At 42.9% G+C, this 11556-nt stretch overlaps 1 protein-coding gene across 2 annotated transcripts; it reads left to right on the top strand.

Moving 5' to 3' along the window:
* The first annotated feature begins 1649 nt into the window (after positions 1-1649).
* LOC130191520 (dual specificity protein phosphatase 10-like) lies at positions 1650-11287 on the top strand. Of its 2 annotated transcripts, XM_056411136.1 has the most exons (4): positions 1650-1813; positions 2954-3786; positions 7166-7528; positions 8293-11287. In XM_056411136.1, the coding sequence occupies exons 2-4, from the start codon at positions 3000-3002 to the stop codon at positions 8556-8558; spliced, it is 1416 nt and encodes a 471-aa protein (XP_056267111.1). In that variant the 5' UTR covers positions 1650-1813; positions 2954-2999; the 3' UTR covers positions 8559-11287. The 2 variants fall into 2 exon arrangements, with proteins under 2 accessions (XP_056267111.1, XP_056267112.1); XM_056411137.1 differs by lacking the exon at positions 1650-1813 and having other exon boundaries at positions 2719-3786.
* The last annotated feature ends 269 nt before the right edge of the window (positions 11288-11556 follow it).

Below are 11556 nucleotides of genomic sequence, written 5' to 3'. Positions count from 1 at the left end.
TGCATTGTTTCAGTTTGCCAAAGAGGATAAATAGAGAGCTCTGATTATATTTGGGGTTTGATGCCAGCAAGACCCTTTCACTGCAACATGGGTCCTCCTGTCATATGGGACTGTACAGCCAGCTAGTTTGGCAGTTGCTGAATGGCTCCTCAGCCAAAGACACCGTCAGTATTAATTACGACCAATAACCTTACCTCTCTATCTCAGATACAGGTCTCTTTTGGTGTCTTACACATGCAAGATCGTAATTTTTTTCTAACAGTTACAGTCACAGCAGGGTTCTCTTTAAAATAACCATTATGTATCCTTAGAGCTTTAAAAAGAAAGGTACATTTATGTTTTTAAGTGAAAAAAAAGAGTATGTGAGGAAATGAAGCAGCAAACTTCTAATCTGTCAGACGTGTGACTCACGGCTGCCTGAAATGTCTTAGCCTATGTCCTTAAAGTTCTGTTATTTTAACCGAGAATAGAGTGTTGCAGGGATAATGTCTTTTTGTAGACCAACCCCGGAAGTTACCATTGCACTTGTCCCCTCGACAAACAGCAAATGTCTGCGGACACATTTTACATCATAAAACAAAACATTACAATGTTGTGTTAACACTACAAACAGTATCTAACAAAACAAGTGCAAGTAAAACCTTCCCTAAATAGATGCATATCATCTATATCCAGATCATGTGTGTGCACTGTTCGTGAATGAAGTGTAATTTTAACCTGAGTAAAACTAGAAAGACAAAGCAATATGAGAAGTGCAGCTGACGGAATTTGAACATGTAGAAGCGGTTTGTTTGTTTATAAAGGTGCAGATGTCGTCAAGCAAGCTCCACAGGCCTGCAGATGATTCATTTGAAAGAGGGAGGAAATATACAGGGAATGAACAGACAAAGAACATGGCGATAGTTAATTTTAAAGACCTATTGGAAACAGGTGTTAGATTTTGTTTTAATTTCATTAAATGTAGTTGATGTTACCTCTTCCATGTAAGTCACAGTTTTGGCCTGAATGTTTGCCTATTTCTTTAACTATCATTTGGCAGGATATCTAACATGATGATATTTAGCTCACTGAGGAACAATGGATTGTTTTTTTATTACTAATAGCAGTAACAATAGTCCCACGTAAACTATGACTGTGCCAGGGAGCTATCATGTTCAATACAGGACCCTGCGGGTTAGTTCTCATAATTACACATGTGTGTTTCTTGTCACATCTGAAAATGTCTTCAGTGTCACGTGATGTATGTGACGCATCATTGAAAACATCATTTGCATATCAAATGGGCTTTTACTTTAATTTCATCTGCCACTTCTGCACCCATCGATTATATTATTCTATTATATTCTTATAATAGAGCTCCATTTTGCTGTACGGTGAGCGTTTCGAGCAGCACGTGAAGGCACCGTGTCTTCTTCCGCGAGCCTCCAGGAGAGACTTTTGATTGGCTGCCGGTGACATCATCCCCGCTCGTTCGTGGGACCGAAGGCAGTTCAAGCGACATCCCCCTCCTCTCCACCCAGCCACAGAGGCAGACATCTCGGCCAAATCCCGCCCACCGCAGGGCGGGACCTCACTGTAAAAAAAGGATCAGATTTAATATTAATGAAGCCGCGCATTGGCGCACACTCGCGTCAATCCCGCTGCGCAACTTCTGTAGGCTGGTAGACTTCCTTCAATATTATTTCTGGGGAGCAGGGTAAAAGTACTAAAAAAATGTTGCCGATCCACAACTCTGGGACGGACTGAATGGAGGCAACGTTGTCACCGAGCGGAGATCATAAATCCGTCTACAGTGCACCGCGACACACACCGGGTAAGCTGAAATACAAGTTCTGGAATGAGTGTAAAAGGCACAAGTTGTTTTTGAAATGCACTGTCATAGATATTTCCTTCTATTATTAATGAACAGGAATACCAAATGACTGCTACCATTTTGAGTAGATTAGTAGTTTATTTGTTGATATGTATTCTATATTGTTATTTTTTATGATATGAATTAAGTGTTTTATTCCAGCTGTTTCATTTATTATATTGCACCACTGCGTCAAAGTAACAATCCCCACCTTGAAATGCAACCATTTGATTTTATTTTGTAATTTGTTTTTTAATGTATAGCCTACAGCGCTGTGAAATTACATTTCCTCCATACAGTGTTCGGCTCATGTGATCAGCTCGTCTCCTCCCGAAAGCCGTATCTCATTCTCGTCACGTTCTCATGCTGGTTTCTTCAATGAATGTGTCCATGAATGACATCTGCTTGGGCTCAACCTGCACAGTACTAAAAGGACGGCAATGGCTGGGACAGGCAGTGCTGGGCGGGTTGTCTTTACATAATATGCCGGGTTGACATGGTTTTAAAATGCTCAGGCTGACGATCAAAAGGAATTGCCTCCCCTCTTCTTTTTTTAATTATTTTTTTTACTCCGACTTTTCCAGTTGGGGGAGAGACCCGACTGCGGCGCAGCGTTGATGCAGTATTTTCTCTTTTTCTCTTTTTTTTCCTCTCTTGTTATAAAAGCTTTGGATCAGACAGAGCAGAGTTGGGATGAAATATTCAACATCACGCACGCACGCACGCACACGCGCGCGCGCACACACGCACACAGTACAGTATCTGGAGTGGAGGATGATTCATATTACTTACACTCTAAGTGATTCAGTTACACAAGACTCTGTAATGATTTCACTGTTTATTATTAGTGGCCGGTCTTTCACGCCTACATTTTCCCACCAAGTTGGGTGTTGCCCGCAGGTGTTGACACTCCTAATGTTTGACTTTGGTGGCCATTTCTTCTAGTTTGCATGTTGATCAATAAGCCAGGAGGCTGCTCTTTGGGCCTTCTCCTCCTTCATTCACAGCACTGATCTGAATCAGTGATGCAGAATACATTGACCCTGGTCTTCTCAAATATTCCCATCCTCGCCTCATATTGTCCCATATCTGTGCCCACAGAGCGGCTTGTTGACTTCTCCGTAACCGTCCAGCCCTCGGCGTCCCCATGCCTCCATCTCCTCTTGACGACAGAATTGTGGTGGCGCTGCCAAGGCCGATCCGACCTCAGGAACTCCAACTGTGCCTGGACACCAGCTACCTGGACTCCATCACCACCAGCAGCAGCAGCAACAATACCGTCATCAGCACCACTGTGGTGAAGATCCGGGCGACGGCCAATCTTGTAACGTATATGCCCTCATCCAAGGGCTCCACGCGCTCATTGTCGTGTGGATGCAGCAGTGCCAGCTGCTGCTCAGTGACTACCTATGAGAAGGACAACCAGAGCATCAACCACAGCCAGGTGAGTGCAAGCAGCCCTAATCTCAGCTATGCCGGGCCTCCCACCTCTATGGTCAGCAACCACGAAGCATCAAGCACCCCCAGTCTCGCCCCGGGCACCCCGAAGGCCCTGTCATGCGTGAGGGTCATCCACCCCAACGAGCTGGCCAAACGGATGACCTGCTGCCCCATGGGACACCCCGTGGGGCCCGTGCCGGTCATCATCGACTGCCGGCCCTTCATGGAGTACAACAAGAGCCACATCCGGGGGGCCGTGCACATCAACTGCTCCGACAAGATCAGCCGGCGGCGGCTGCAGCAGGGCAAGATCACTGTGCTGGACCTCATCTCCTGCCGCCAGGGCAAGGACTCTTATAAGGGCATCTTCTCCAAAGAGATCGTGGTTTACGATGAGAGCACCATGGACCCCAACCGGCTGACGTTCTCCCAGCCACTGCATGTGGTCCTGGAGTCACTGAGGAGGGAGGGCAAGGACCCCATCATCCTCAAAGGTAACACCAAAGTAGGTTTATAAATAATGCTGATTTGCTGAAAAAGGGGAGAGAAACCACAGTTTCAAGGGCTTTAGTTTGTCTCTGGAGGAAGTAAATCAGTTGAGACATCTGAAAAGAAAGTATGGTTTAGAAGTGGGAGGTTATTGGCTGAATAAACTGGATATGAAACTATTGTGGTGGAAAAACAATGTATTGTGTAAAGCCTGTTGATCACTTAACCTTTATTGTTTTGGTCACTGAGCACTACCTGTACACAAACTGGTTTTACTTGTATCACCATGTGAGCTTTGGTCTGAAACATTTCACTGGTTAGTTACCACACGCAACAGCTTTGCACGTATAATCAAGCCCGAGGGCGCTCAATCTAAATCCCTCATACGTAAACATATGCACAATCTCTTCGCCAGCTTTCGATATGGCACTAATTAAGCATTTAGCAGGAAGTTAGAGCAGCTGTTTAGTAAATAAAGCAGCCTATTGAGATGGCAGACCCTGGATTGCTGCCATTTTTTCTATCTTTAGTGTGTGTGTGTGTGTGTTTGAAGCAGGAGCAGTGTTGAGTGTTTTCTGAATGCCTCCCAGTCAACATCTTGTCAGGTCCTTGTGACGGGGTGAGGCTCAGGCGCAGAGAGACAGGCTGGACGCAATATAAATAACAAAAAGCACTCTTTAATGAGGCAAAACTGCTGCAAAATAAACAAGGTCCAAAAGGGGCAGGCAGAAGATCATCGGTCAGGGCAGGCAGGCAGGCAGGAGGCAGGATCAGGAACACGGCCAGGACGACGGGAAAAGGACACGGAACCATAGACGACAATCCGACAGCAGACAAGGGAAAGACTGACACAATATATAGGGCGGGAAACAGGTGTACGACATCAGACAGTAACGAGACAAGAGTGGCTGAGGGCAGGTGCAGGGAATTAAACAATTAAGACAGAGGAGACACGGAACACAGGAGACACGGAACACAGGAGACACGGAACACAGGAGACACGGAACACAGGAGAAACAGAACCGGGTGTTACACGTCTAGCCGTGAGATCACAGCACCTTGATCTCTCTTCTTGTCTCCGTCCTCTCGTCCTCCTGTGCACTTTGATGGACGAGGCTCCTCTCCGGTCTCTCATCCTGCATCGGTGTGTGTGTGTGAAGGAGGAACAGGCAGACTGTCTCAGTCTTTCTTCCTGTGGTTTGCAAAATGCAAGACCTCCTCTTTCAATTGGCTCAACTTGACTTTTATCTATATCAAAAGTCCCTTTTCAGATCCGGAATGACCTCCTACATCACAGGTCTGATAAACAAATACTTTGGATGTATCAATCAATGGTGACAATTTTACCAAATCATAAAAACAAAACCATCCCCGAGCGGAACATATTTGCAATGCTTAAATGAATACTTCTAATACTACTGAGGTGATTCATTCTTCATTTACGTATGAGGATTCCTTGTCAAGGGGAAGTGGGCAGGGCATTGTTATTACAAGCAGTATTAATAGTGACATATTTGGACCATGCCTGTAGAAATGCAATTAAACAATTTACTTCTGTATTTGCTCAGTTACCAGCATGTCGTAGTCCTTGAATGATTGCAATACGTTTGTTGCGTGATACTCTGCGACACTGGAAACACAAAAAAATTGCATCTCTGCCCACTGGAGCCAAGAGCAATATCAACTTTAATTTAATCCGTCAGAAATGCCATAAACAACATGTCGACACGGTCAGCTGAGTTGGACCTGAAAAAAAAGACTGTAGTTCGGTTTGAAAATAGAAAGTTCACTGTTTGTTGATGCAATCCATAAGATGTTGGCTTCCAAATATCACAGCAGCAGCAAACTAAAATGTTTCATAGTTTGGCGGGTAGTTTAGTTCATTGGATGGTTTTATCGTTTAACATTTAATGTTTTTCCTCTCTCACTGTTTTCGATCAACCTAATTTTCTGGGTAAAAGCTCTGGTAAACACACTGCACCCCAAGGGACAGACAGAAGTAGCGACTAGCTGGTGAACGTAGGGAGTATTCAGCAGCTAAAGAGCCAGATGTTTCTCTCAGGAGTTGGTTGAGACCAAAACAGAGATAGGATATACTGAATACAAATGAATACTAATGTTATTCTGTTTCTGAGAAACCGTTTATCAACACAACAACACATTTAGGTAATAAAATGGAAATGTTTCTGAACAAAAGTGCGCAAAAACATTTAAGATTTTGTAAAGATTTTTTTTCTATTTAACCACTAAGATGAAGTCTGTTCATATCAAGTCAGAAATTCTAATTGTTCATTTATTTGTGGCATTCTGAACACCATGTGTAGTAAATATGTTGTGTTGTTCGAAAGGTTTTCTGAGAGATTGTGGAGTTTTTAAACACCGATAAAATGGTCTTTATAAATACAGTTGTGTGAAGAAAAAACATCAATATCTGTCGAAATTCCCCCTATTATTATCAAAACCTCAAATTCTTGTTGACTTTGTTGTCAGAGGGCCTGTATAGACTTCCCTTTCTTATATTTACCACAGAGTACGTACTACCACGACATCCCATGACAACGAGCGCTGTTCCACTACCAGCAGAACATCAGGTTGATGTCTTTGTTCATGTTAACAATGGCTGTTTTATGGTGAACCCACCTGTCTGGTCACCAGGGGGGAAGTTGTGAGATGACCTCACATGGCATGATGTCAACTCAACGTGAACAATACATGAACCGATACTCTGTTTGTCTCACACTTTCACCCCTCCCCACAACTCTTGTGCTGAAGTGAAACTTTGGCCCATGGCATCACTAGCAACAGGTGCAAACCAGTTATCAGGAGAGTTGAAGATGTCAAGTGAGAAGTATATTAAACATTTATTATGCCCGTTTACCGGCAGATTAACGAGGGGGATTTCTTGTGTGATTTAGCAAGTGGAGACCGTTAAAGTCGTTATTTGGGCCGCTCATCTCCTTTTTTAAATGAGTTGTTGCAAATGAAAACACTGCAGATTCCTTGATATTGATTTATTATCCAAATGGAGACATGCAAATTACAACCAAATGTAAATGTGGAGGTTTCGACCACGTTAACGGCAGTTGCTTTTATCAGGCGTGTATGCAAAGCTTGATTCTCCTATTCAGTTGTAACGTGTGCCACGTGGTGCATGTATTGTTAGCATGGAGGGCTCCAGTGGGAATGATCCATGGCAAGAAGACCAACAAGATCCAATTTGCAATCAGAAAAAAAAAAAAAAAAAGCAAATATGAAATTGACTTTTGGCAGTTTTATTTATGTATGAGCTAAATAATTTGACCTCCTGCATGCCCTGTCTACCAAACACAAAGCGTAACACTGCACCTTGAGCATATGTCACAATCTTTCTGTTGGTGTTCACAGGAGGCCTGAGCTGCTTCAGGCAGAGCCATGAGAACCTGTGTGAACACTCGCTGCACCTTCACGAGGACCCCGGTGCTGCTGCTGGCCGGACCGGCCCTCTACCTCACTCCCTGCCCTCCACGCCGGACATAGAGAACGCGGAGATGACACCAATCCTGCCCTTCCTCTATCTGGGGAACGAGCACGACGCTCAGGACATCCACCTGCTGCAGCGCTTCAACATCGGCTACATCCTAAACGTGACCACCCACCTGCCGCTCTTCCACTACGACACGGGATGCTTCGTCTACAAGTGCCTGCCCGCCACGGACAGCAACAAGCAGAACCTGCGGCAGTACTTTGAGGAGGCGTTTGAATTCATCGGTATGAAAACCTCCACTGTTTTCACTGCAGAAGTGTAAGCTAACACACGTGTCTTGTGACTTTCAAGACGATGTCAAGTCTACTCGAGAGCGTTCAGCAATTAAAACAAAGAATAATTTAGAGTTTAGTTTCAATCGATTTTGTCGGCTTGAAGCAGAGTTCTTTTAACAAGGCAATAATGAGACCAGGGGTCACTGGTTAAAAACTGCCTGTTGCAAACTTCCTAAATGTAACGTAGGCCTACATTGTTGTTGTATATGTTTCTCTGTCTGGGTGCTTCCTGGGTGCTTTTGGCCAATACATGCTGGCAGTCTGCTGTGAAGCTAAATAGAAATGAGTATGAAATGGATAGATACATTGTTCTACTTCTTCCCTTAAGGAGAGTTTTTTTGGGTGTAATTTTGCAAAAGATACTGTGCTTAAATGTTAAAAGTATATATCAGAATCTAAACTCCAGTTTTAGATTGTATTGTTTAGGAAAAGCTATTCCCCCAAATCTGGCCAAATTATAATTTTAATGAAGAACTATCTGATCGCAGAATAGGTGTGAAACTGAGCACTAAGTTATCAATACTATACATGCTACAGATTAATTTCAGTTGGTACCAAAATAATACTGAGGTTCAAAAACCAGATCGAGACTGACTGCTGCTCACAAAGGAAATGTTGTGGATATCTTGCCAAATGTGATGACTAAACTTCCCCCGATGGAACAAAGCATTTACTCAACTATGCTCTAATTGTTTCAATGTTCCTCTCTGCAGAGGAAGCCCATCAAGCAGGTTTGGGCCTCCTGATCCACTGCCAGGCAGGCGTGTCTCGTTCAGCCACCATCGTGATAGCCTATCTGATGAAGCACACCTGGATGACCATGACAGACGCCTACAAGTTTGTCAAAACCAGAAGGCCCATCATCTCCCCGAACCTCAACTTTATGGGCCAGCTGCTGGAGTTCGAGGAGGACCTCAACAATGGAATAACGCCACGAATCCTCACACCAAAGCTGATTGGTGTAGAAACTGTTGTCTAACCGAACCCTCTGGACTCGACGCTCGCACTTGTACTCACTCTCACTGCTCTCTCCAGAGAGATCGGCTGCTCTATGAGCTACGTTGGACTATGAGAGCCACTGTATTCTTCTTGAATCTCCTCATGCTCATCTTGGACTCTCTGGAGTGCCAAAGCTCTGGGTCAGTGGTGATGAGATATGCCAAAAATCCCTACTGTTTGGTCCTGGCTGAAGAAGTCCAGGAGGAGACGGCGGTCAGCGGGAAGCTTTCCATCGTGATTGAGAGGAGCAAACATGAGGGAAAAGCAAATTGGTTTGGAAAAGATATTCTACGTGCTTAGGGGCAATTACTGAAAAGAGACACTACTAAAGCTCACACGGTGGCACACAGCTTCTGTTTGCAGACCCAGGCCTGTCAAAAAGAACGGAAACAATTATAAACAAAAAGATGAAGACTTGTTTGGTGTGTTAATGTTGTTGTTCTATTTTTATACAGGGGTATATGGGGGAGACCATGACGAGCCCACAGTGGCTTACTGTGCAATAATTTCAGAGTGGAATGCAACTGAGATCTTGAATGTATATAATGATATAATGATTACGAAACATTTCCAGCTCTTTGCTGAAATACCATTTTAATGTTAATGTATTACTGTTGTTCAGTTCTATATGTTCATGGTGCATACAGTTATGCTGTAATATTTGGCGCAGACGCGTGTACAAGAGAGAAAGAACGTGGGTTTTATTTTTGAGTGCAGCTTCTGGGTTTATGGAAGTCATCGGAACCACAGATTCGTATTTCGTGTGTTTGCTTCAGTATCTTCGTTTTGCCATTCCTGCATCCACATATGCATATATTTTGTAGCAATACACAGTATATATTACCAGACAGCCATAAGAGCTTTTTTTATGCATGGCTGCTGGCAGAGGAAAGAATACTTTAAAATAATCAGTGATTATTGTAAAACAGGGCTACTGGTGATGTTTAATGTAACAGAACGGAGGAGTTTCACTGCCTGCTTCGGTTGTCTCACATTTTCTTTTTGCTCCCAGCTCTGTTGAAATGAACTCGACTGAGTCGCCATGTAGCTGCATTTGTTTGTGTCAGAGCCCAACATGTTGAGCTATTTAGTCCATATTAAGGTAGCAGTGTTGAGGTCCAGACTTCAAACAAACATTGACTTTCTGCCATGGGTCGCAGTGTCGCGGGACGGTGGTGGTACAGTACAGCAGTGTGACCCTCGTCTAATCTTCTGCAACTCCGTCGCTGACACTAAGCTACAGTTAAGCGAGCTCTGCAGAGGCGAGCGCCGCTGTTCTAGTGCCTCTATCAATGCCTTAATTCATGTGACACCACTGGGCCTGCGCATGGTTCACCATCACGTGCAGACAGATGCAAAACACACCGAGGTCTAATTTTCAACTCCCAGAAAAAAAGCAGCTCTCGGTCTCCGTGTGACAGACAGATTTATTTCTGCTGTTCTGGATTAATATGCAGAATTTGAGAGCGTAGCATTGAAAGCCTTGAGGTTAAAAGGCTCATTATGTAACTCTGATCTCGTGGTGGCATTTGAAGGGGAATTTGAATACATATATATATTTATATATATGTAAATTGTAAAATATCGCCACACTGAATAGTAGTGTAGTAAAGAGTATATGCAGACTCATAAAGTTTACCTTCATCCTGTTGCAGCGGAATATAATCACTGATGACTCCTATTACGACGGTGTCCATAGATATGAAGAGGAAGGCTAAATAAATGCCCAATTTGTTAGTGCTACTTTGCCTTCCTTCTGATCATCACTGCAGATGTTTGCACTGTTGCTGAAAATAATCTAAATTTTGTATTTCAGCCTCGTCAGTTTTAAACTGTCTCAGCTTTATTGAAAATGACAAAAAGGGAAACTTCGTACCCAGGTTGGATGGATGTGTTTAACTACCTGTGTATCACCAGGCGCACAGTATTAAGACCTCGTCTTGCTGAGAGGACTGTGTGCATGGCCAAATATCAAGTGAGCATTTTAATGAAAACAATATTGATCAAAATTTTAGAGACATATTTGATCCAGTTTTGATCTAATGAATCACAAGGGCTGTCAAAGTTCCCAAGGAATAAAAAAACATGCGGTCCTTCAATTAAAGTTTTAATATGAAATTAAGACCAAAGAAAACTCTGCAGTTACAAGCTTTGTTCTATAGTTTACCAAGCTGACTTGAGAAATTATGTGTTGTCTCTTTTATGTTCTTCTGATTTCTGTTAAGCTCTCATTTGTTTGCATGAAAACAAAAGATGAAAAGGAAGCACAGGGCTAATGACATCACTGTCAAAACAAAACAAAAGAATATATACATATATATTTTGCCATACACCCTATGTGAACCATGTGATCTCCAAAAGGACATATGAACAGAAGCGTTTGGAGAGTGATCACGAGTGTCTGTTAGCAAGATGAAGGATAATGCAGGAAGTGCTCATAGCGAAGTGAATACCAATACACAGTGCACCTGGGAAGGTTTTACAACAACATTCACAAAAATACGCTTAAAAAATCCCTCATGTGAAAATTCATGCTATGCAAACAAAATTGTAAGAGGTTATTTCTTTACCCGACTATCGTGAAATAGTTTTGTGAAGTCTCTGCGAACATTTCGAGCATGAATGACATTTTGCAGCCTCAGATTGAAGTGAGTTTTATATGTGTGACTTATCAACAAAGAAGTTATAAAAACAAAAAACAAAAAAGTTTGCGTGGCCACGTGTCCTCACTTTGTATTTTTGTTGCTGTTGTCATTGGTGTCTCTACAGGTGCTCTAAAAATATATTTGATGATGCTAAAAAAGAAGAAAATATCTAATAACCATTTACTACACATTTGTAGCTTGTGCATTTATATTTAGTGATTCACCATTTGCAAAAAAATACATAAATAAAAAAGAGAGAGCTTAGCATCTGAGCCAACGTTATTTAGGAAATAATGAACCTTTTTGTCCCATCTGTTGGTTCCTACAACCGCA

The sequence above is a fragment of the Pseudoliparis swirei genome, unplaced genomic scaffold (genome assembly GCF_029220125.1).
Source record: "Pseudoliparis swirei isolate HS2019 ecotype Mariana Trench unplaced genomic scaffold, NWPU_hadal_v1 hadal_129, whole genome shotgun sequence".
NCBI lineage: Eukaryota > Metazoa > Chordata > Actinopteri > Perciformes > Liparidae > Pseudoliparis > Pseudoliparis swirei.
Note: the sequence above shows the minus strand (reverse complement) of the source record. Positions and strands in the feature narration are given on the sequence as shown.